Source organism: Mesoplodon mirus (genome assembly GCF_964341445.2).
Source record: "Mesoplodon mirus genome assembly, chromosome: 14".
NCBI classification, from domain to species: Eukaryota; Metazoa; Chordata; class Mammalia; order Artiodactyla; family Ziphiidae; genus Mesoplodon; species Mesoplodon mirus.
In genome coordinates, this window is record NC_138990.1 from 59,909,358 (window position 1) to 59,936,937 (window position 27,580).

General features: G+C 38.0%; 1 protein-coding gene across 1 annotated transcript in view; it reads right to left on the reverse strand.

The window, feature by feature from the left end:
• THADA (THADA armadillo repeat containing) overlaps window positions 1-27,580 on the reverse strand; it is a 317,064-nt gene that overhangs the window by 188,910 nt on the left and 100,574 nt on the right. The window contains exon 26 of the mRNA XM_082643116.1: window positions 24,320-24,411. Within this exon, the coding sequence (XP_082499242.1) occupies window positions 24,320-24,411 (92 nt within the window). The remainder of the gene's footprint in view (window positions 1-24,319; window positions 24,412-27,580) is intronic.

The following is a 27,580-nucleotide window of genomic DNA, read 5'->3' on the forward strand; positions in this document are numbered from 1 at the left end:
TATTACATTTATTATTATTATTTTTTTGCGGTACGCGGGCCTCTCACCGCTGAGGCCCCTCCCGCCGCGGAGCACAGGCTCCGGATGCGCAGGCCCAGTGGCCACGGCTCACGGGCCCAGCCGCTCCGCGGCACGTGGGATCCTCCCGGACCCGGGCACAAACCCACGCCCCCTGCATCAGCAGGCGTACTCTCAACCACTGCGCCACCAGGGAAGCCCTAAACGTATTACATTTAAATATCTAACATTTATTTGAGATTCTCCTGTGAGTGTAGTTGTATGTGTATTTGTGGGCATGTATGTTAAAACGTTCTTTATTATTTTTTTAATATAAATAAATAGATTTATTTATTTATTTGTTTGTTTATTTATTTATGGCTGCATTGGGTCTTCACTGCTGCACACGGGCATTCTCTGGTTGCGGTGAGCTGGGGCTACTCTTTGTTGCGGTGCGCAGGCTTCTCACTGCGGTGGCTTCTCTTGTTGCGGAGCACGGGCTCTAGGTGCGCGGGCTTCAGTAGTTGCAGCACGCAGGCTCAGTAGTTGTGGCTCGTGGGCTCTAGAGCGTAGGCTCAGTAGTTGTGGTGCACGGGCTTAGTTGCTCCGTGGCATGTGGGATCTTCCCGGACCAGGGCTTGAACCCGTGTCCTCTGCATTGGCAGGCGGATTCTTAACCACTGTGCCACCAGGGACGTCCCAAAACGTTCTTTTATTTTATGAAATGAGTCTGAGAAGTGGGATGTTTTGTTTTTAAATTTTATTTTATTCATTTTTTAATACAGCAGGTTCTTATTAGTTATCTATTTTATACATACTGGTGTATATATGTCAATCCCAATCTCCCAATTCAAGTGGGATGTTTTTTAATGTCCTTTTTTTTTGGTTGGTTCATGAAGTCCAAATGTCTGGGTACCATTAGTCTATATTATCCTAACAAACAAAACTATTCAAACAAACTGATCTCCCAACCTTCAACGTTTACTCCCAATCTAGCTTCAGTGTGTTCTCTACACTGTGGCCAAAATGATCAAACGAAAACAAATTTAATCCTATTACACCTGTGCTTAAAATACTCTCCTTGCTCCTGTGTCCTCAAGTTGGCAGACAAGGTCCTCACCTCATCTCATGCCACGCCTCCCTTGCACACAGCACAGCAATCGTGTGTTGTGATGACTCACTGTCACCCCCAGACTTCTGCACAGGAGCAGTCACCCTCTACCTCACCTGCCCCTTCACAAGTAAATATTGCATATCCTTTTGTTCAGCCATTATCTTTCTTGCTCTAGGGGGTCTTTCTGGATTCCTCCAAGCCCAGATGACATGTATCTCCCATGTGCCATTACAGCAGCAACCCTTCCTTTCCTCACTGTAGAACTTGACTTGTAAACTGATAAATATTTACTGGGCTTCTGCTATGTGTCAGGCACTGCTCTAGGTGCTGGAGATAGAGCAGTGAATGAGACAAAGATCCACCTCCAAGGAGCTAACATTCTAGTTAGAGGAAACAGATTAGAAATCAAAATTCAAAATAACAGAGAAGTGAAATATTTGGTGATTGCTCATAGTTGTATCCCATGAACCTGGAACAATGCCTGGCTCCTAACTGGTGCTCAAAAATTATCTGTTGAATGAATAAACACAGGAGTGTCAAAAAGCAGTATACAGATGTGAAGGATTGACTACTGTGTGCATTGGGTTCAGACTGGCCTATTAAAATCTCTTCTTAGAGTGTGGCCCAAGCCTTCAGAAGCCTTAAAGCATGCTGTGTCAGTCACATCAGGGCATTCGCTATTCTGAGAGTTGGTTTTATACTTCGCAAAAGTAATAATTTTGCCAGTAATTTTTAGATCAAATGAGTTAAGCATTGAAGTCTTGAAAGTCCCAACTTGGCACAGCTTGCCTCTTCCTCAAACTCAAAACACAAAATTTAAAAAAAGCCAGTTCCTTATATGGTTCAGACACCAGGATGCTGGCTTCCTGCTACATCAAAATGGTTCATACTGGAAAAGTCAATAACTACCATGAACAAGGACCTTGTCAGATCACTGTCAAGGCATAATCCCCACCTGAGTTATAACCCGCTGAAGTGAATTAAAGTCAAGAAAGTAAATGTTTAATGAATAATCAGTTGCCTTTGGTTCAAGAAAGACCTTAGAAATAAGCTTTCCTTTAATTAAGAATAAAAGTATCCCAGAAAGCTGAAATGAGATCTGAGGAACACTCCACATGGGTCAGCTAGTCAGCATAAGAAAGAGTCGGCAGTACCCAGGTGCAACTGCTCCAGAGTGTGACTATAACACCATTCTGTTCATGCAGAGATTTGGAAAACAGATTTTCTGGACAGAACTGGGCCTGAAATCTCCACTACCAAGCTGACAAGCCAAAAAAATAAACCTGGTACAAAGGTACCCAGTGGTTTTGAAAATAGCTCGCTGTCTTTACTGACTGCTAATGATCAAGCCCTGGGCCTAGACATGCACCAATCAATCAACCAAGGGACAAACATGTGCTTAAAAGTAAGCTAAGCACTCTGGAGGACACTAGCACACAGAAGATACAATTCTAAGCCTCAATGACTTAAAATCAAGTTTAAAAAATTAGACAGAAATTAAAACAAAGCATGATTGAAGGACTGGTGTGGTAAGAGCCAACAGAGTGGCATAACCTGGCTCTGGAGACAAAAGCAGAGGGAAGAGCCTCCAAAGGGATGCTCAGGGAAGGCTAGTTTCACAGGAGGGAAGGCAACCAGGAGGCTGACAGATTTGGAAATGCAGAGGAAGAGAGGTCCTAAACTAGTCTAGGTGACTCCTGGCCTTGAAGGACAGCTAGGAGTTCCCTTTCTGAGGGGCATGGGGAGCTTGAAGGAGGAGCAAGTATGTGCAGGAGATGGGGCTGCACAAGAACACCATGGAGGTAGAGATGTGTAAGGCCTGCCTGAGGACAAAGGAAAAGGCTACAGCAAAAAGCTCCTCTAGTAGAGAGCAGGTTGGAAGGCCCTGAATGCCAAGCTAATGAATTTCAACCAGATTTTTCAACTACTGGAAAGCTACTTTAAGTTTTGGCCAACGAGTAACACGATGAATTGTGTTTAAGTCTATCCTAAACATTTTTACATAAGTCTACACTGCCTACACAATAGAATTAAAAGAGAGAATTTTTCTCAACAATGTTCCAAGAGTTTAAAGACCAGCATATTTTCATAGATATTTAAATAAAATCATATCACTGTGACTAAGTTTTAGATCACTCAGTAAATCACATATACTTGAGTAAATGCAGCAACCATTGAAAGGTTCATTTTCAACAGCACTGAAAATGACTTTTTAAAGACAAACCTAGTCCTAGCTACACCTTACCTCACCCTCCCCCCAAAGCTGACTAGGGTCTTTATTTTTGCATTAAGCGTTACAGATTTTCTTATGGACCTGGAAGGAAGAGCTGTTAGTCATCAATCTGGATGGTGTGTATTAATGAAGTCTTTGTTCAGAAAATTTAATTATAGGTTTGAGCCTTGGACGAATGCAAAATGAAAATATTGGAGGGACTTTCCTTCTGCTAATCTGCCAACTAAGCAGTACCATGGACTTTCAAAACTGTCCCTGTGCATATCATTTGGAGAGGCGGTCTCCCCGCTGGTGTCTGGGGCATGGCTGACCCCAGTTTACTCCTGATTGCTTCCCTGGCCTGATCTTGGGCTGCCCTGTGCTGCTCAACTTCCAACAGAGGTTCTGCAATCAAAGGCCCGAGGATGCTCAAATGTAATTTGGGCTGTTTCATACCTTTTAGAGGCTTGTGCCTCAACAAAGGCGACATGACTGCACTAGCTCACTCTCACTGGCTCCAGGCGACCCTAGGACTTTCCCACCTTTGACCCCATAAGCTGTGTAGACGGAGCCCAGAGTTTAAAGCCAAGCTTTAATCTACCCTCAAGTTTACAAAATGGTTTTACTCTGACAAGTGATTATCTGGGGAAGGCTGCTGAATATGCTGAAAATGCAGTGTTCGAGGCTGCATTTTATACTTTGATTATCATATAGATGCTAGCACTTAAAACCTGTACGGTGACAGCATAGCTAGACTTACCATGGTGATCACTTTGAAATGTTTAGAAATACTGAATCACTATGTTGTGTAACAGGAACTAACATAGTGCTGTATGTCAATTATACTTCAAAGACAAGCAAACAGAAAAACTCATAGAAAAAGAGATCAGATTTGTGGTTACCAGAGGTGGGGGTAGTTAGAATTGGAGGAAGGTGGTCAAAAGGTACAAACTTCTAGTTATAAGATAAATAAATACTAGGGATGTAATGTACAACATGATAAATACAACGAACACTGCTCTATGTTAAACATGAAAGTTGTTAAGAGAGGAAATCCTAAGAGTTCTCAACACACGGAAAAAAAATTTTTCTATTTCTTTAATTTTGTATCTATATGCAATGATGGATTTACTGAACTTACTGTGGTAAGCATTTCCTGATGTATGTAAGTCAAATCATTGTGCTGTACACCTTAAACTTATACAGGGCTATATGTCAATTATATCTCAATAAAACTGGAAGAAAAAGCAAAACATAAAAAGATAAAAATAAAAACTATAAACAAGGAACCAAATACATAGCAATCATATCAGTTAAAGACACTGGATTTTGAAAGTTTTCTGAGCAACAATGAAAGCAAGGAGAAAACCCTGGTTAATAAAAGACCTGCTTTCTAAATGTTAGGACATGTTCAGGCACTCTTCCACAGAAAGTCTAAGATTCCTGCCAGTGTCACAACAGGAAAAGTTGCCGACCAAAAACTGTCAATATGTATGAAAAAGTATAAAGAGAATTTCCCAAAGTAGTAGGGGGGAACAACAACTGCCTGGAAATCTCTAAATCAGTCCCTCAAAAAGCACTGTAGAGTGAGGGAAAATTTTCTAGTTTAAAAAGGTAGGGGAAGCTTTCCAATTTAAAGTAAAGTTAAATAAAAAAGTAAAATAGAAGTTAATCTCTCCAATGTATTAAAACATTCAGATTCCTAGAGAAAAGCAATATGTAAATATAACGTAGAGGAATTATTAGGGCAACATTTAATTGAAAGATGAAAGAAACCAAATGATCAACAGATCATTTTGGAAACAAGGCCGAAGGACTTGGGTTTCTCTTAATTCCCGCCATTCTTTCATTACTGAGCCCTGACGCTATTAGAGGCACTATGCTTGGCATTGTGGGAGAATACAAAGATGAATTTGGCTTTCAGGTCCCCTCAGTACAGGGAGGGGGGGACCCCAAATCAAAATCACAAAACACACAACAAAAAGCCATCCCTTTCTGAAACCTGCCTTAAATGTTAAAAGCCATTTTCAGTTCAAAATGCAAAGGTAACTCTTCCCACAGAGAGCTGATTATTTGGAGAGAGACATGTGGTAAACATTTCCTAGTGAAGGAGCAATGAAAAAAGGTCAAAGGTCAAAGTCAACTGAGAAGAGCTGCAGCATCTCAGCAATTTACAAATTTAAAGGAGAGCAACAGTTTGAAGGGTGGGGATAAATGCACCACCTCCATTCATTATAAACTGAGATTTAAGAGAGAATCTTTTCCTTCTCTGGGGTGAATACCACAACATCTGTTCTCTTGTCATAACAGCAGCTAAGTTGATTTAAGAAAATATTCTCTCCCTCTCTTTTTAAAGCTGTTGGTGCATAATTACACGATTTCTCTTGAGCCTTGGTTTCCTTAAGACGTGTTTATTCTGCACATCTGCTCTCCCCATACCTGATTACACAAAGGTATCATAAATAGCAAACCAACAGGTATAAAGAGACCAGCCCTCAAAACAGATCAAAGCAAACAGCCCGTGGAGTCCTTTGGAAATCTTGGCTGGCAGCTCTTGTAAATAAAAGTGCTTCTAAAGCAGAAAGCATTCAACTACCGTATTTATATAGGACGTGATTGACAGGTCAGTTATTAACTTCATAAAAACACAGGCAATGTTAACTAGCAAGAATGTTTGTTCTAGCTGTTCTATCTGAAGGAAAATGAAATCCAAGATAGAATGGCTTGCTCTCTGTTTCTTTTAAGTATTTATTTTAGAACCGTGCAGTATAAAAGAATGTTTTTTCAAGTCAGTGAACTTAAGCTATTTTGCTTACTGTTCTGGAATTTAAGTATGTTGTTATAATTCTTTAGAAAACAAATGTTACATTTACTGAAGGCAAATTCCAATGGTGCACCATGATCTTTTCAACCCCTCGAAAAAATTTTATTCTTTTGAATTACTAAAAATTTTTTTAAAGTACATTAATTAATGTTTCTTCCAGTAACTGAAGTATATCAAATCACAGAATCAAAGAGCAGGGTTTCCTTCCACTGCTCTAGAAGAAGGCATGTATGTTTTTCCTGAATTGCCTATGGTAGCAAGTCTAAAATTTGCCAAAAGGAGATAAGAATAAACCGGTCTGTATTTCATTAATAATATTTTGAGGGATTCTCTTTATTATGAATACATTCTGTTCGATCATCTACTTCAATATTACAATGCAGTACCTTTTATTTTTTAAATTCTTTCAAAAAATAACATCAGTTATATGCAGATATATGGTCAGGAAATCTTCAAAATCCACTTCTGTGTGCAAGGACTTTCATCCTTGAGGCTTAATAAAGTTAATCCCACCCCATCCCAGTGGAAAGTAACACAAAGGTCAGCCTATGTTTCTCCAACTGAAGAGCAACTTTATAATAGATTTAGGCAACTCTATGGCAAAGAAATTCAAAACGTTGCATCTATCCAATCTATATAATCATTCTTCTGTGAAATGATTTTCTTTTAAAGTAACAAGGAAGAAATACAAGGAAAAGTTGGGAAGAAACAAAAACACCAAACTTTGCTTTTTTGAATCAATCGGCCAGTACTTTTAAGACTGAAATTATAAAAAGTTGGCACTTCCCAGCCAAATAAATGCTTATGAAGTGAACTGTGTGTTTATGTGCATGTTTGTTTATACATTTTTAATATCCTCAGGACTGAGAGTTCTTCCATGTAAACATAAATTTTGTTAAATGCCTCTTTAATTAAATGTAAAGGCTATTTGTTATCAAAATGTTTCACTCTTAGCGAAGGCTGTTATTATGAGAGCTAAATACCAAACACAAGAGCAAACCAAAAATCCCCAGAAAGTCCATCCTTGCTCATCAGTACGTTTAATGTACCACAATCCTGTTTTCTTCAGCACTCCTACCAGCAACAATCTTTCAGAACACAAAATTCTTACGAAATAAATACTCAGCCTTAGAACATGCCCTGGCCTCCTCCACTATCCACCCCTCCCCATTTCGCCCCGCAGGACTATATTTTCAAACTAGAATATTTGTTTTGACAGACTTCTGCTTGCTTAATTCTCTGGCAAAGGACTGCTTGTTGCGCCCCTAGCCAGTAATGAACATTTTGCCAGAAATATGCAACTTTTCCCACAACAAGAAGTGGGAATTAAAACAAAACAAAACAAAAAACTGCCGGCAGAGACTTCCAGAATTGAAGATAACAGCAGGCACACTGGATGAACAGAATCCTTTCCCTTAACATATCATAATTTCCTCTTGTTTTCCCTGCTTCTCGCTATCAGGAGGAAAACCTTCATTTGGCATTTTCACATACCTTCTCTACACTATATAAAGCAATGGGAAACTATTCCCTAAATCTTGGTTTCTAATTAAAGAATCATTTATCCAAATGAAAAATGTAGGTTAGCTAATCCTACTCAGAGAGTAAATCTCCAAAACAATTTCTTAATAATAGTTTATCAGGAAAATTAAAATCCATTGAACTTGTTTAATCCAGTGGAATACTTCTCTATCAAGATTCTTCCAGTTACACTGAAGGACCTCACGCTCAAAAACTTAACAGTGCAACATGGCTCCACCTTCCCCCTCTGGGCTCAGAAGGGTTGGGCAGAATATCTCACACTCATGGGCAGAGAGCTTAGGGTGTGGGTGAAGTGCCTCTTTCTACAACTACCCAGATTCTTGGGAGGAGTGGCCCACAGAGTGATTTCCTGCATGGGTGGAGTCAGACACTTTCCAAAAAAAACAAAACAAAATACTCATGGACCTTGAAAGGGGGGCACAGGGGAACTGACAAACATGTCCCAAAGAATATCAGACTGTCGAAATAATCTCTGCTGAGAGATCCTCTTTCTCCACACATCATTTAAACAGTGATGCCCCCAGGAGTCTATCCCCACCCGTCTGGGTTCTCTCATTCACTTTCTGGCATAAAATACCATCTCTCACGGACGACTCCTTTGTCCAGCCCAGAGCTCATTCATATGCTCCAGACCCAGGATATTGAACTGCTTGATGAATATGTTCCATTGGATGTCCCTCAGGCATCTCAAAACAGATACAGTAACTGAACTCAGTATGTCCCCCATCCATCACCAATCTGTTTTTCCTCCTAAATCTTCACCTCTCTGTAAATGGCACCATCAGCCCCAGACGCTGTCCCAAGCCCCAAATCTGCCATCATCTCATTATCTTTCCTCTTCTGTGGTCTCCTCATTTTTCATTAAATACTGTTAAACTGACTGTCTTAATATCTCTAATCAACATGCCCTTCTCCACTGTCCTTGCCTACCCTCTTTCTGACCTGCACTTACCTCTCACCACCCAGTTTATCCAGTTTCCCAAAGTGTGTTCCTTAAAACATAGTTCTTCATAAACTACTCCATAAAAAGGATTCCATAATTCAACATTTTAAGCGAGTAACTATACTGTGACTGGAAAGTCACAGTACCTATCAGCATATTAGAGTCTTCAAGAAATCCTGGATTGAACAAACGTGTTCACACCAACCTTTTACCACTGTCATCTGTCCTCCTGGCTCCCTTTTCTTCCTCTACTGTTTTCTTGGCTAACTTCTACTTATCCTTCAAGCTCAGGCCCTGATTCTTATAGGAAGCCTCCTCTGACAGCAGGTACTCATCCCTACTCTGCGCTTCCAAATCTCTCCTTGCATGCCTCTATACAGAACATTCATGCCAATGGTGTGTACTTTCCTGTATGTCTCCTTCCCTTGACTGTGAGACACTTAAAGGAAAAGACTTTGACTTATTTATCTTTCAACACTTTAGCACATTACCTGGCATGTAGCAATGGGTGAATTAACACTGCTGAGTAAATGAATGGCAATAATAGCAAAATGTATTATCATTTACTCTATGCCAGGCACTCAATCTCCTTGCATGTATTAATTCACTTACTCCACCCCAAAGCCCTGTGAGGTGAGTGCTAGTTGTTTCCTCCATTCGATACATGTGGCAACTGAGGCAGAAAGAATGAATAAGTTTTATTATTTCTCCAATATGATCTTACTTTCTTATCTCCAGCAGGGTAAATATGAGTAATTTTAATCTACTTCTTAGGAAAGAGGACGTGATAAAACCAGTGGAAAGCTGTTTGGCAGGACGTTGTTACTTCTAGAAATATTGTATATTACAGAACAAAAAGCTTTAATGTAATGGAAAAATAACTGGATTAGGAGTCATATCTGAATTTGACCACCAGCTCTGCTTCATACTAGATATGAGACACGTAGCAAATTAATAATATAAATTCCAAGTGTGTTATTTAGAATGAGGACAATAATACTTATTGAGTATTCCAACAAGGATTACATGACATAGTATATGAAAGTCCTTTGCAGTTTTTGTTATAAAGTTGGGAATACTGATGCTATTACCTTCACAAACAATACAATGGAATGATATCTGACTCCCCATATACCAAGTATTTATAATTGATTACTGTATATTTTTAATTTTTATTTCCCTTGTGGATAAACTGGTCCAAATAAGTGGAAGAGTTTTCAATCTACATAGAGATTTCTACTGAAAGTTAAAAAACTTTCTACTAAATTGAACCAATCAAACTACATCTGTTTTGAGGCTCACAGTATAAACTGGGAAATAACAAAAATCACTGAGAATTAATAAAAAAAAATCTTGACGAAAGTCTTAAAAATTTCAACAAAACCAGCACAACTGACTAAATTATCTACACTGTAGAGACTGTCTACACTCTGTCACTAATGGAATCTTATATAATATAACCAGTGCTCTCAGCCCTACAAACTATGAACAGCTCAATAGATAAATCTCAATAAGCCTCCACATCAAACAGACTGGAAGAAATCAAAAGACCGCTGAGCTAAGCCAGACCAGGCTGATATTTTGGTTTATTGGTTAACTGTTATGTTTGGAAAGGCATAAAGCTTAATTGCGAGGCTTGAGGTGTATGTCAAAAATGCCTGACTTAAGTAGAAATTCTGATCATAGCATCTGTCACTAGTTAAAATACATGGAGCTCTTTATCCAGGATGTTTTTTTTTGTTTATATTCTCAATAAATGAAAATAACCCAGTCACATGGTGACTGAATATGAATCATTGTTTCAGCGTTTTGAGAAGGGTTTTTAAATCCCAGGTGTAAATTAGGGAGTAACACTGTTGTTAATCCAAGCCATGTGAAAGTTAAAAAGGGGGGAAATCTGGTTTAGTTTATGACTTCTTGTGGTATTAACCATAGGTTTCTCACAAATATTAATGAATACAACACTTTGAAACACTATATGTAAAAGTGAAATCCAGTGGTGTTATTTGGATATTTTTACCATTTTCTACTGAATAACTAACTCCATTTGGCTGAACAAGCAACAAAAGTAAACATTTCTTAAAGGCCCTAGGAGAAATAATTTCTTCTAGCAAAGGTCCAGTAAAGGTTTCAGTAAAAAAACAGAAAATGAGGTCTTCATCACTGCCTTGCCCTCGTTTTCACTGCTACCAAAGCTACTCAGCTACACCTAACCAATCTGTATTTACACAGTGCTTTAGGATATACGTCAAACTTAAAACACAATCCCTCCCCTTAAGAACTTGGAATTGATTTGAGGGTACCTAACTAATTCATAAGAAGCAGTACCAACACAAGAAAGAGACGGCACACATCATTTGAGGTACACCAGGAAGAGGCCTAAGGAAAGGGAGACCAGTGAGTGCTGGGATGACCAGTTTATTCGTTCAGTTAATTTAAAAACAATTCTCACTGAAAGAGAGCCTCCTATACACCAAGCATCACTACACCAGGCCCTTTATGAGCATTACCATGCTTACTCCTCACAGCAACTTGGGAGGCAGATCCTAGTATCATCCCCAGTATACGATGATGCTGAGATAAAGAAAGTGAGGCTCAAGGGACTAAACTTGCCCAAAGTCAGAGCCAGAAGTTAAATCTAGAGCTGCTAACTTAACATGCATTTTCTTAGCAACATCAATAGATCATTTCTTTGCCTCCTATGGAAGGCAGACCCTTTACAAGGCACTGGGGCCAAAAGGGGCATCAGACACAGGCCCTGCTCTCAAGGAAGCCATAGTCAGGTCAGGGAAAACTTCCTAGAGGAAAAAAAGATTCAGGTTGAATCTCAAAGGATGGGAAAAATCAGCATACGATAAGTAGATGAGAAGGGACAAGCATTTTAGGAGCAGAAAAAGCATGAATAAAAGCAACAAAAAGGAAAATCTCAAAGGAATGGTAGGCAGATTAGCTTGATTAGAGTATATGTATTTGTTGGTAGAAGTTTAATAAATATTTGTGGGTTTGACTAACAGGAGATAAGGTGAAAAGGGCAGGTTCAAATTATATAGGGCCTTGAAAGCTAAGCTGAAGAAAATACAATTAACCAACAAATAATGTGGGCAAATGTTCAACCTTATTAGTAAGAAAAGCAATATAAATTGAAACAACATGGTAATTCCCCCCCACATAAATTCTTTTAAATTTGCATTAAAAAAAGAATAATACCCACTACTAGAAAGATTATATGTGCTGGCAAATTTGTAAATTGATATCTTATTTAAAAGAAGTCTGGCTATCAGTTTCATGGAATGTTTATATTCCTTAAGTCTATACTTCTATTTCTGATCATTTATCCTAAAGAAATAATCCAAAAAACATGGGAGAAGCTAAAATGTATGAGGTTATTCCCTGTACCGCTTTGCATAGTGTGGAAAAATAAGATGGACTGTAAATGCTCAATGGTAGAGAGTTGGTTAAAACAAAACAAAAAAAGGTTTAACAAAAAGCACAAAGGCTAATCAAAGGGGCAGAGACCTTAGACCATGGGTAACAGAGAACTAATGAAAATTCCTGAGTAAGAAGGTGATAAGGGGAAACTGTTTTTCCAGATTAATTTATCAAGAAATCTGACAATATATAAAAAGAATCTGAAGACTAGTTATATTACTTTGTTGCCAAGAAATCACACCAAGGAGAATCTATCCGTAAGAAATAACCCTACATGTTTAAACACTTCTTAAAATAAAGATACTCACCACACCATTATTAAAAATATTTTAAAAACTAGGGGCAAACTAAATATTTAATAGTAAGAGAATTATTAAGTTAACCATGATTTGTCCATCGTAAGGAATGTTACTTAAAAATGCTAGAGGGACTTCCCTGGTGGTGCAGTGGTTAAGAATCCACCTGCCAATGCAGGAGACACAGGTTCGAGCCCTGGTCTGGGAAGATCTCACATGCCGCGGAGCTACTGAGCCCGCGTGCCGCAGCTACTGAAGCCCGTGCACCTAGAGCCTGTGCTATGCAATAAGAGAAGCCACTGAAATGAGAAGCGCACCGCAAAGAAGAGAAGCCCCTGCTCGCTGCAACTAGAGAAAGCCCACACACAGCAAGGAAGACCCAATGCAGCCAAAAAATAAATAAATAAAAATAAATAAAAATTTTAAAAATGCTAGAAAGAGTGGTATTATACACAAAACCAAGAAAAATCATTACATTTCAATTTAACTGGGGGTGGGGGCAAGAAGAGATTTCCAGAGAAAGAAACCTCCATAGAAAATGCCATGAATCCCCTGGAATTCAATTTTCATGGGTGAACCAACCAGTTTGGCAGTGCATGGCAGCACAATGTTGAAGGCAGTCAGGGCTGAAAACATGAAGGAAAAGAACAAGCAAGTATTTGAGAATGATATGTCCATCTGTAGAAAGGGCTACAACTTATAAATGATCATCTGGCAATTGAAATACGTTTTCCAAAGACATAAATACTATAAATGGTGGCACTGCAGATAACCCACAGAAAATATATTTACTTCCCCTTTGAAACACTATACTTTTACAATGATAAAATGTTAAAGCCTATGTTATTGCAGTATTAGTAACTAATCGAAGCAAGAGAACACCATTGAAAGAGAAGTTCTCTTTCACTTCCCTAAAATGTTGAAGCTTAAGGAAAATTAAGTTGGCTTAATTAAAAGCAGAAAGGAGAAAGAGATGATGACTTGTGGTGTGTTTCTGGGAAAAAGGGGGCATTCACCACCGTCAGAGGCCAGTGACACTGTTTTATTAGTACAGAGAATTTCATTTCCAAATATAGATAGGGGAGGCATATCACTAATACTGCCCTCTTGTTTACTGGTCATGATCTGAATCACTGCTTGTCCCACAGATAGAACAAAGGCAAGATAAAGAAATGGTCGCATGAGTCTTTCCCGCCTAAATGGTAGAAGAACTTGGATGGGAAGGAGGAAGAGTCTAGAAAGGATGAGTGTGTGAAGAGTGTGAGCTCTGCAGAGGCGCACTTATGCAGTGGCAGGGAAGAGAGGAAATGGTAGGAGTGGCACATGCAGGCTCCTCCCCCAAGAGACAGGAAAGGAGCTAACAGAGTACTCATGGCTTTCCACCTTGCATTACAGTTGAGTTCAAGTCTTAGCTCACTTCTTCCACTATTCTTCAAATACATAGACCATATTTTATAAATGTCTATACTCCCCTCAGTGTTCAGTCTTGAACGTAGAAAGCATGTTTGCTGAATAAATGATGAAGAAAAAAAATGTTGGACCATCTAAACAGACCACCAACTATAAAAATGAAACCAGTGGCCTAGAAGGAGGGCTTGGATTGTAGGGGGTGAAAATGGGGATCAAGTGAATTAAAGGGAGGAAGTGTGTAATTGACCATTTATATGTATCTAAATCAGTTGTTCACAAGAGTCATCATAGAGGTAAACAGAAGAAAGACAAAGATGTATTAGAAGCAATGGATGGCTCTAGGAATGTGTTTATAGAGTAGAAAATTCTAGACCTCCAAGATTTAGCACCTGGATCAGACTTACTGATCCTTGTCAAAGGTAGCCAGTCTGACCCCATCTTCTGCTGAGCTGGGCTGGTCTGCCCTGACCTAGACAGCCTCTTGTTCCACTTCTATAAAGGCAGTTTGTACAGAACAAAACGCTAACAGTTTGGAAAGACAGAAAAGAAAAAAACCTGGCAGATAGAGAAAGAGAGATTGTTCAAGACAGTTGGTCTAATTTGAATTCAGAGGCCCCAACATTAAAATACTATGCTCAATTTAAATAGAATAGGAATTTTTGGTTAAAAAATTAAAATAATTAAGTACCAATTCCAATAAACTTAGATCATTTGACTTCACACCTTTTGGCCCTACAATAACAAAATCAATGTTGTAATATACAGGTCAAATTCTAAAGTGAATTAGAGTTCATAATAAAAAACAATGTTAACATTCTGTTAGCTTGTTAGAGATTAGCTATGAATCAGAGACATATTCCATATTGCAGAGTAGCATTTTCTGACTTAGAAAATCATTGTATTTTATGTAGCATCTCTATTTTAAAGCTCTACAAAACTTTTTTCATGTGTGAAGACAAAACTTTGTTCCTGAGCGAAAATTTTATAATGAAGGCTTGCCTTCAGAAGTGAATTATACAGAACCACATATCCAGACACTTTTACTACTTCATATCTTTTAAAAATTATATGGAGGAATTGCACAAATAAAGAAAAAAGTACACTTTCCTATTAGGCTAACATACTACATATATTATTATTTATCTTCCTAATGAAATGGAAACATTTTCACAGCTTTTGAGATAGCCTAGAAGAATGTAGCAGCAGACATCATTAGTCACCTAATAAAAATCCATTCCCTCATCCCATCCTTCCTTTAACAGTATTTGACTTTGGTTGGGTATTCACCCTTCTCTGAGTAGTCATATGTTTCAAGGAGGGCTGACACCAACCGCAGATCCAACTGGAGAATCCTAATTAGTCTAAGCTAACTATGGTGGATCCATTTCCCTTGTCAGGGATAAGTTGGGGCACACTAAGATGTTAACTCTGCCACAAAGATGTTAAGGAAAGTCTGTAGAGTGTGGAGTTGACAGCATGGGAACACATACAAGAGGTGGTGCTCTCAGTCTTAAAAAGAAATAGGGATGCCACAAGGCCACTGAATATTGCATGTACTGCATCTAGATGTGATGGCTGGAACTGTGGCCATCTCGAAACCACGAAGGATGCTTGCCTGAGGCCAATGCCTTCACATCCAGGATGGCACAGCAAAAAACCGAAAGAACCTGGGTCTCTGATGACGTTATCAACCTGGAACGAATCAATCCCCCTTAAAACTTCTTGGTTATATGTGAGACAATAACTTTTCCTTATTGTTTAAATTTTGATTTCAGTTTTCTGCTACTTGCAGCCAAAAGCATTCTAACTGCTTCAAGTCTGAATTATTGCAAGCCTCTGTTTAAATATTAACAAATGGAGCTGTTATTTGGGAGATGAAGGACAACAACAGGGTATGCTGCTAGCAAGACATACAGACCAAAGCTATAGAACTCAGCCATCATAGTAGATCCTAAGGCCTTACCTACTATATTTCAAAGCTGGTTACTGTTCTGTTCCCCTCTCCCTACCTGCCTTTCCAACACACACACACACACACACACACACACACACACACACACACACACACACACACACACACACACACACACACACACACACACACACACACACACACACACACACACACACACACACACACACACACACACACACACACACACACACACACACACACACACACACACCCTTGATGGGCTTGGTACTGACCCTGCTGATCAGTTCATCAACCAGGGTGTAGGCCCTATTTCCCCCATTGTCAATGATCAAGGCTTTGGGAAAACAGATGTTATCTTCTTCTGACAAAATGATAGAAGAAACTGATTTAGGATATAAAGTTCATTCTCCCAGAGAGGCACTTTATTTATGTATTTTTAATTTTTTAAATAAATTTATTTATTTATTTTTGTCTGCGTTGGGTCTTCGCTGCTGCACATGGGCTTTCTCTAGCTGTGGCGAGCGGGGGCAACTCTTTGTTGTGGTGCGCAGGCTTTTCACTGAGGTGGCTTCTCTTGTTGCGGAGCATGGGCTCTAGGCGCGTGGGCTTCAGTAGTTGTGGCTCGCGGGCTCTAGAGCACAGGCTCAGTAGTTGTGGCGCATGGGCTTAGTTGTTCCGCAGCATGTGGGATCTTCCCGGACCAGGGCTCGAACGTGTGTCCCCTGCATTGGCAGGCAGATTCTCAACCACTGTGCCACCAGGGATGTCCCCAAAGAGGCACTTTAAATGTAAGATTTTAAAAGGTCTAAAATTATGAAATTTTCATTGATTCATATTTATTTACCACCTACTATATGCCAGGATACCATTTTAAATTTATATCTGGTGGACTTCCCCAGATATAAATTCCCCAGATATAAGTTCTTTAACTTGGGGAAATACTGCATGTTACATCCCACTCTTGAAGAGTCACAAAAACCACTGTAGCATATTATATGTTCTGAGAAGTCCTGTCATAAAGAAATTTTAATTTAATCCAGCATTTCCAAAACTTACTTGACTTTATAATTTACTTTTCAATAAATATCTTTTTAATATCTTGAGGAAGCTAGTAATCCTTAAAACATAAGGCATATTCCCCTCTAATATAGTCACTACTCAATTTAGAAGTAACAAAAAGAATAAATGCTGAAAAAACCCACACCAAGCTGGAACCGAGCTTTAATAATCTACAGAGAGTATCAGTTATTCCTAAGTAACTTTCTTCCAGGGTCTTGCATCATATTCTCCAATACTACCAGCGGGGGACACAGAATGCAATCACTTCTCAACTGATTCCTAAAACAATGCCTTTATCATGGAATACTCCAATACTAAAACTTATAAATGATTCATAATGTTGTGTAAAATTCAAACCAGTCTCCTTGGCTTATTTGTTTTACTCATTGATATACCCCCAGAACATGGTTCAGTGCTTACACAGAATAGATGGTCAGTGAATCCTTGGCTCTAGGAATAAATGACTAAATGGATGAACGGATGAATATTTCCATCATGTGCTTTCAGTCCTGGTCTGGTTTATCTTCTAAGTTTCTCAGACATATACAACATGTGTTCCAACCTCGATATCTTTGTTCATGCCTATATAACCTTATATGCAACATCCTCCTCTTTACCTATTCAAATCCTATCCATTTTCTCAAATCCAGATTAAGCCTGACTCCTGCACGAAGCCCGACCTCATCCTCCTCTGACCCCCTCATCCCCTGACAATATCAGAGTTTGATACTCATTTTTCCTAAGCTAGCTCACACGTTGGTCTTCTCTCTCAGTAAATGATAAAATCCTTGAAATCCAAGACCATGTCATAAACTACTTTTGTACATATTAGAGTGGCAAGGCACATAGTAAATATTCAATGAAAAAATTTTATTGATTGTATTTTATTAAAAGTTTGGTGTGTAACAAGAATAGTTCAAAATTCCTGGAATTTCTAAACTATCCATTACTAAAATCAATAGTTATAAGGACTAAGTTCTGAATAAAGAAGAAATATTATCCAAGTTCTAAAGAAACTGTTCCCTCTGGTTTTAACCTCTTTGACTCCATTTTCTCATTTGGAAAAGAGCTCTGTGGTATTTCTCTGCAGGTATTGAATGAGCAACAAATACTGCTTGTAAAACCCCTGATAAATGAAGACTTTATCTCATAGTCCTGGAAGAAATCCTGATGTCCTAAATTATGTAATCCTGGTATTATATTATATTAGTCTGGTTCATATAAAATGTAAGCTACAAAAATACCAAAGCTAAGAAAAAATATTTGCTCATGCTTTTACTGAGATGCAGAAAGAGGATGCACGCATTGCCAAAATTCCATAGAACATGCTCAAACTAAAGCAACAATGCCTTAGTTATTAAAGAAGGCAATGGCCTGAAGCAGTACTTAGGAACAAAGATTACTTCGTCCCCGCAAGAGTCAATATTTAAGAACACAATGACTAATTCCCACTTCAAGTTCATGAACATATTTCTTTTTAAGAGCTTCTTTTTGGTTAAAATTTTTATTTGTGGTTTTCCTACCTGTGATCCATGAACCTAAGAATGAACAAAAACTTGAAACATGAAACTCTCCAGTAGGCCAAAGTGTCAGAATAGACTTAATTCTGATTTTAAGAACTTCTCAACAAGGGTTACACAAGACTTGTACTTAACTTCTCAGTCTCCAAGAATACACATTTACCTACTCTGACTAAAGAACCAGATCGAATGTTCTGTAAACAACTGTGGAAAATGCATGAATGATACCTCCAGACCGTATCAAAACACTGGGGCTCTTAGCTTAATTTCAAATTATTTGAATCCAAACTAGTATTACTGTTGCTAATAGAAACTCCATTTATAAATAATCAGCTAAAATTTTTAAATGTTCTAGTTGAGCTCACTGTGAGCTAAAAGTAACCATTAACTTTACTTCCAGCACTAGCTGTGTGACCTTGAGCACCTCAATATTCACATCTGCAAAATGAGAATGGGACTGGATGGCTTCTTATGTCCTCTTAAATATAAAAACTAATATAATAATGGTTATTATTAAAATAATTATTAAATATATGAATGAAAAATATAAGCAGAGATTTGGAAAAACCTGAGGTTAAGCCTAGAAGACATCATACAATAGACAAAGATTATCACAAAACCCCCAAATCCTCTCCCCATAGCACCAAACTATCATCAAATACCAGAGTTTTATAGAGGTAAATAAATGGCTTACTGGCCACACTGATATCCTATTGGGGGTAATGAAAAGGTCTTAAAATCAACTTGCCACATGGGAGATGTGAGAGTCCTGGCTCCACACTGAGACTTTGGTGAAGTGCCTCATTTCCCACAGTCTCAGGATGTAAAATCTAAAGCCACACTCTCAAAAGTGACTCACTGCTCATGAGGGGCTGTGTGTGCCGGTGGGTAAATCCGCATGTGCTCTGCAGATGTAGCTGGATTTGGGTTCTAGTTTTACCACTTTCTGGCTGTATGACCTCGGGCAAATAACTCAATCTCACCAACCCTAGTTCATTCCTGTGTGAAATTAGAATGACTCTATCCACTCTGCAGGGCTGTGATGAAGGCTAAAATAGACACTTATAAAGAATTTGGCACATGCCAAGCAAGCAAATAGGCGCTAAGGATATGCCATCTCCCTTCACAACTTCTCCATTCCTTTTACACGAGTGGAATAGAGACTCTAGCGCCACAGGTAACTGCCATATTCTTCATTAGATTGTCAGTTTCCCTAGGGCCAAGAGTATGTCTGATTCATCTTTGGATCCCAGTGCCCAGCAGAGGGCCCAGAGTGAAAATGCAATATAAACGCTTGTTAAATGGAGAAGACGAAAATCCACTGGGTCTGAGGATGTTAAGGTTATCCTGGCCACAGTCAAAAGAAAATTCTAATCTTCAGTTTGGCCAAACAGACACTTGCTACAAACTACTATGTAGTTTAAAGCAAATAAGCTATTCTGAATTCTAATAATTACATTCTCTAAAATTTAAAAACCTAGTTGCCCTACAGCTCCCAATTTTAGTTTTGAGAATCCAATTCTTTCCTAAACAATGGAGTGGGTAACCACAAAAACTTGTGGAATCTCTTTTCCTAGAAAACATGAAGAACAGGAGAGAAGCCAATCTGTCTGGAAACTGCTTCAAAATCTGTCTCTAAGCAAGGGGCTAGACTAGACTAGATGTCCCTCAGAGGATCCTTCCAGACCTACACAACTAAGACGTTAAGGGAAATGACTAAAGCAATTCTCTGTTATTTATACCCAGGAAAATAAAACAAATACAATTTAACATCTCCTAACATAGTCATTAGAAATAATTTTACTTGGACCTGGTGATCCTTTTACAAACATTTTCCTCTTAAACTGTATTAAATCATCCTAAGCTATTAATTTGAATATGAGCTCTCTCTAACAAGACAGAATTGAGATTGTACTTAACACTGAAAACAAGATTATTATTCTTTTGTTCCTCTTTTTCAACCTACCTGTTTCCATGTACACCAAATCTACTCATCCCCAAAGCTTTATAAGAAACAGTCCCCCCAAGTGCTCCACTCAACTCTCCCACTAGTGAACTTCTAACGCAGCCATTATTCAGACCATATTGTGCAGCTGATTACCGTATGTTGTCTTCTATTTGTATCTGCTTCACAACAGATGACAATTCTCGTTTCCCTAGCTGAAACGTAAGCTCCTTGAACAAGGTCCACCTTTTATATTTCTCATGGACTCCTCTACCGTGTCAATATTGAGTTCATGACAAATGCTTACGAATTCTTACTGGCCGACTGATTTAAAATGAAGAGAGAACAAGAGCTATAGAACACTCTGTACACTGAGCACCTGTATGAAGCTTTGGCAAAGTCTAAAATAAAGCTTTTCAGACTACCACATGTATATTGATATTTGTCCTTTACCTGGGAATAGAACAGTTGAAGGTTAATACACAAAGGGGCTAAAGGGAAAGACCTAGAGTTAAAGATCACACTGGTTTAGCTCCTGCCCTGTAAGGAATGAGGAACTACCAAGGTGAGCCCACTCACAGTGCAGATGGAGGCTATTCTGGAATGCCCGGCACCCTCCTCACATCACAGAGCTGAGGAGCTTCTGATTCTATTAATACAGAGGATCGGGCTTCCCTGGTGGCGCAGTGGTTGAGAGTCCGCCTGCCGATGCAGGGGACACGGGTTCGTGCCCCGGTCTGGGAAGATCCCACATGCCACGGAGCGTCTAGGCCCGTGAGCCATGGCCGCTGAGCCTGAGCGTCCGGAGCCTGTGCTCTGCAACGGGAGAGGCCACAACAGTGAGAGGCCCGCGTACCGCAAAAAAAAAAAAAAAAAAAAATACAGAGGATCAATTACTCATTCTGTCGGGCCAAGTCCTTCCGGGGGTAATAAATAGAAAGGAAAGGAGCTTTAGAAAATTTAAATGTAACACCATTATTTAAAACAAACAAGTGAAACATGTTTTCTCATTCTTCATAATCCAAAAGACACATCTAGAACAAGGCTAGTGAGCTCTAGAGTTCAATCATTTCAAGCATACTCTATATACTTATAAATGGGGATGCAGAACCTCTGCTCTTTTCTTTATACATGAAACGGGAACTTCTTGTCCCTACCACCAAGCAGGTACTGTTCTAGGCACCGGGAACATAGTAGTTCACCAAACTCATAATTCTAGTAACAATTACGTAAAGCCTAGTTTAGTATTTGATAGAAATAAAGAGACTTCAAGGATAGTCCAAATCTCTTATCTTAGAGGAGAAAACTAAGGCCCAGAGAGGTTAACTAACTTGTTTCAGTTGGTTATGGCAGGTCTATGGCAACAAAGCCAGGAGTAGACACCAGATTTCTCATCTCTCATCTAGTAACAAAATTTGCTTATTCAGTAAGCAAGTATTTCTCGCCATTACATGCCAGACACTATGCTAGGCACCAGGTATACAAAAATAAGGATAAGATACTGACCCTGTACTCCAAAAGCACAGGGGAACTGTAAGACAATGAGATGAGTACAATAATAGAAGTGGTAACAGAGAAAAAGCAAACTACATCTCTAGTTGCATAGGACTTCCAATATTTTAAAAGAAAATGAACTGTTACTAGTTTGTTTTATTCTCCCTATAGCCCTATGAGTACAGAACACAGATCTTATTATTCCTGGTCTATAGATGGAGAAATTGAAGTGCAAAGCGGGTAAGGGAGTCTATTAAGGTCATCTCCAGTGGTAGCGAAATGCTTAGAAACTAAGTCTGTTTACTCCAGGATAGACTTTTTTCCCACTGGATGGGAAAGGCAGATGTCCTTTTTCTGTCCAGTTCCCTTCTGATCAAGACCACACATTTGCAAGACTGTGCACAGAACAATCTGTGGCTGTGAAAGTAGACTTCACTGGCCTATGAGGTCTCATTGGCTGAGTTTAGTTATTCAGTGGTTGAGTAACCAACCAACAAGACATCATTATTACTAGCATTCTTACAGTGCCCATGATACATACACAGAATAGAAGCAAAAGGTTCTGCCCACAGGGAGTTAATATTGTAGCGGACAGGTATATAAACATTTCATCCAAAAGTGACATAATTAAACAAACTACAGCTAGAAGAATCATTACAAATAATGGCAAGTTTAAGACACTAAAGGTTTTGCAGAGCATATCTAGTGGGTCCTGCCGAGAAATATACTCTTTAAGGGTTAAACAAAGAACAGAAGCCTTGTATATATAATGACATATACCAACCTTCAGGTTATTGAAATAAAAACTCTTACCAAAAATGCTTATCACATTAAAAATAATTAACTTTTTCATACCTTCATTTCACTTTTCAGCTTTATTCAAAACAATTATATGAATATTCTATTTCCCTCTTTCTAGGAAAGTTATATATTTTGTAACCTTTCTTATTTATGAGGAATGAATTTATAATGGACGTTCACATCAGCAAGCTGTGGCAAAGAGATTACAACAGTGTGGTTTCCCTGTGCTATTCTTCCACCCTCCTTCAGATGCAATCTACATAAAATGAATCTGATCATTTTCTCCTGTATAAAGTAAAATTTGTATACACATCCAAGAATCACTCACTTCATAAAAAGTAAAAGGGAAAAAAAGCATTTCTTCATTTTCGAGTTCAGTTTTAAACATTCATTTCACTTGTTTGATAACCTCATATCATATTTTATTTATGCACTATTTATCATGGCCTTATAATATGACCAAACTGTTTTAAACCATAGCACTTTATTGAATTATTAACAAAATAAGCAAAGCTAAAAAGAAACAAACATTAGTGATTTCAAACTAGTGACAGGAAGAATTTATTTAGGAACCAGCTAAATAGTAAAAATTACAATCAACCTTTCAAAGGAATAATGTTATCATTATTAGAAATACAACTCAGCTAAAAAAAAAAAACTCTCTAGTATTTCCTTAGTATACTCAAGGAATTCACACTTACAGCCAACTGCTTTCCATTTAAATACTTATTGAATTTTATAGGGTGATAAATAGCAATTTAAATAACAATTCAGAACTACCAGTAGATTTCATTAGATTTACCAACGGTGCATCATAAAATTATTTCATGATATTTTCTCATTCCTAAGACTTAGTTCCATCACAAGAAAATATATTTTAATAAACAAAAGCTTAAAACCTGACTTAAAAGTGTGATCATCAACTTTTTTAGGCAGGAGAGGAATAGGGCCTGATTTATCTCTAGAGCATCAAGAGAAAGACCACTGGGCCAAATCAGATATAGTAAATGAAGTTAAGAAATGATTAAGCATGCAGCGACAGTGACATCTAGTGTTAACAACTGCAAGCCACTAGACTAACACTAAACCCTCCTAAGTGCTAAAGAAACAGCTATTCAAAGCTTCTCTTCTTTAAAAACCAACAAACAGAACTTGTGCATTGTATCTAAAAATTACTCATAATCAAAATATTTCAGTAAGTTTTTTCCCAGACGTTAAAAAAACCTTAAGAGGAAAATGTCTTAGAGAGTAAACATAACACCGAAGACCTAAAAGTAAAAAGCATTGTCTATTCTGTGTGACCAACATCCGTAACTGCTCCCCTTGGTTAGAGGTTAATGTAAAAGTAATCTGGGACATGTCCCGATGAGTGTACTATAAACATTTAAACTTCCAGTTACTATAAAAGCAAAGATATTGCACAAGCTAGTACCTGATGGCACATCAAGAAAAAGCAATATAGGACATTTCAGGAATACCTGAAGAAGACGTAAATCAAAAACAAAACAAAACAAAACAAAAAAACAAACTTTAGCTGTTGCACTGAGAAAGAAGCTCTACATTTCAGCCCTTGCTACTCTGATATATATTTTTTTGCTGCTTTGAAAGGTCCACTTATTAAACAGTAGATATTTTTGCCCAAGGGCTTAGAATTTGGCAGCATAGGTTAATTTACCATAGTATTTTTATAGTTTTATGCTCTAGATGAATCTATAAAAGTAAGCAAAATTCCAAAAATTATTTTTGGCCAGGACAGTATTTTGTAAAAAATTAAAGTTAGCATTAGATGAAGCTTACCTATTTTTTTTGGAAAGTTCATCCTTTCCCCTTTTAACTCCAAATATTCTTGTGATCAACGTACTGAAGAGAAGTGTAGATGAATTTCTCACCTAATGTAAAAATAAATACACAATAAAGGTTAAGAAATATTCATGGCGTGAAACCAACATTTACAATGTTCAAACTAGACATTCAAAATCATTACCCGATTGCCTAGTGTGGGGCTAAAGAAGATGTGGTTTATGTCCATAAAAGAAGACAATTTTCAATAACTTTATAGTAATTACCTTAATGACTTCCTCTTAAACTGAGCTCTACAATCCAACCACATGCACACAACACAGCTTTTTCCTATACTTCTAATATTACCACCAACTGTTTTCATTATCTCTTTGTACTTGTATCATTAAATAACACTTAAAAAGAAACAATAAATTCATTTTCCCATATCATTTCTGATGATGAATATCCCAAGAAAGAGCTCAGCTCTTTCCTTTTATTTTCTGTAATCATTTACCTATGAGAAAATACTTATGAGACCTAACTCAAAGGATCCACATTATTAATATGGCCAAGAAAATATTTAATATCATATACAAAATGTTATTAACCACACAACTGCAGTAACCTAACAAAGTAATTTTAACCCTAAGATTATCTGAGGCAACTGGTTCACAGAAATAAGAAGAAAAAGCTATAAACATGAATCATTTCTTCAAATGGTAATAATAAAGCAGATCTATTTCCAAACCAATGTGTCAAGACGCTTTCCTACATCATAAAAATGTCTTGAAAGCCATGGGATATTGGGCTTCCTCAATTACCTTGCCAAATCAGAGTAGAGATGTATAAATATATACTGACTTCCCTAGAGTGTGTAAGGCCCTATACCAACCCCATGGAGAATGTCCAGAAATAGAACACACACACTTCCTGCTAACACAGAGCTTATATTCTAATTAGATAGGAGTCATATGGTGTGTTAAATAGCAATATAAGAAAAAAGGTAGTTAAAAGTAACAATGTAGGATTTAGAAGATAGCTTCCTGAAACCACTGCAGTAAGGATCACAACTCAAATGCCCATAAGGACAGTGAGTGACAGAGGCAGCAGAGGACTGGGTCTAATGCAGTCACTATTCAGCTTCAGCTGAAGTTGCTGCCTTGAGGGGAATGTAAGCCCAGTGTTGCCAGATCTTCTGCTTTTTCAAGAGAAGCCAGAAGCCCCAACTTTTATGTGAAATCTATTTTGAAAAGTTGGCAACAAATTAAAGGAAAAAAAAAACTATTGTGGAAGCCAAATAAAACACAGTTGTGGGCCAGATTTGACCTATCAGCCACCAGTTTGCAACCTCTCCTCTAGAAGCACATGACTGACTCAATTTATGTGTGGTAACTCTTGAAATGGACCACAGATACTCAATTTATGTGTGGTAACTCTTGAAATGGACCACAGATACACTGGCACAATTCATACCATAATTGCAATAAAACCCTAAAATTGGACAAACTCACTTATGTCCATTCAACAGTTAACAAACATTAATGAAGTCCCTACTGTGTGCCTTGCCTAATATCCCCAAACACATCACTGTCCTGTTACTCTATCAACATCGCCTCTGTCCTAGCTCAGGTCTTGATTATCTCTCACCTAGGCCATTGACTTAGTTCCCAAAGACTCCTTAGGTTCAAGATGACTTGGTAACGTCATCCAGGACCCTATCGTCTCTCAAGAATCATACAAAAACATAAAAAGAAAAGAAAAATCAAAACACAAACTCCATCTTGCCCTAAACCAAGCTTTCCGACAAAGACTGCCAGAAGCAGTAAACTTAAAACAGGAGTGTCTGAAGATGAAAGAGGATGCCTGCTGAGGCATACCTTATCAATACTGTAGAGGATTGTTTTACAAAGTGAATGGGCACCCATCCGCCACCCCAACCAAGAAAGAAAACTCCCTTCTTTGATTTGATAGACTGAAGGCAGGAGACACATAATGTCTTTTAGTAATGTTAAGATGGATCAAACAGATTACCAGCTTGATCCATTCATCAAGTTCCCTCATTAGTAGCCAGTGATTATCATTACTTATTCCAGTAGGTATAGCAAATTAGTGATATTCTACCATCAATTAGTTACAATTTTCAGAAAAACTACCATTAAAAAAAAAAAGCTTTCCTTCATGAGCTATTTGGTCATTCTGTTATCAGTTAGTACAGAATTATTTCCATAAATTTACCAGTGTGCAGAATGAGTTCATGTCATAGCAATCTCCAAAGGTGACCAAATGATAAACTTTTAAGACATTTTAAAAAATTAATTTTCCTGTTATTGAGATATAATTCACATCACCATCTTTGAGGTACTATTCAGTGGTTTTTACTATGTTCACAAAGTAGGAAACTATCACCACTACCTAATTCCAGAATATGTTCATGACTCCAAAATGAAACCCTATACACATTAACAGTCATTTCCTATTCTCCCTCACTAGGCAAGTACTAATCTACTTTCTGTCTCTAGGGATTTGCCTATTCTGGATGTTTCATATTCATGAGATCACGTGACATGCAGCCTTTTATGTCTGGCTTCTTTCATTTGGCTTTCATTCTCAAGGTTCACCCACGTTGTAGCATGTATCAGTATGCCATTCCTTTTTATGGCTGAATAATATTCCACTGAATGGATATACCACATTAAAAAAATCTATTCATCATTTGATGAACACTGGGTTGTTTCCACTTTTTGGCTATTATGGATAATGGTGCTATGAACACTCACATACAAGTTTTTGTGTGAACATGTTTTCACTTTTCTTGGGTATATACCAAGAAGTGAATCTGCTGGGTCACATGGTAACTCTATGTTAACCTTGAGAGAAATTGCCTAAGTGGCAGTACCATTTACATCCTTACCAGCACTGTATGAGAGTTCCATTTTCACCAGTTCTCCAAATCCTCCCCAATAATTGTTATGGTCCACCTTTTAAATTATAGCTATCCCACTGGATATGAAATGGTTATCTCACTGTGGTTTTGATTTGTGTCTTCCTGATAATGGATGATGTTAAGCATCTTTTCATGTACTTACTGGTCACTTGTGTATCTTTTTTGGTTTTTTTTTTTGGAGAAATATATTCAAATTCATTGTCCATTTTTTTAATTGGGTTCTTTTTATCATTGATTTGTAAGAGTTTTTTATATATCCTGGATACCAAATATATGATTATCAGATATATGATTTGCAAATATTTTCTCCCATTCTGTCAAATGTCTTTTCA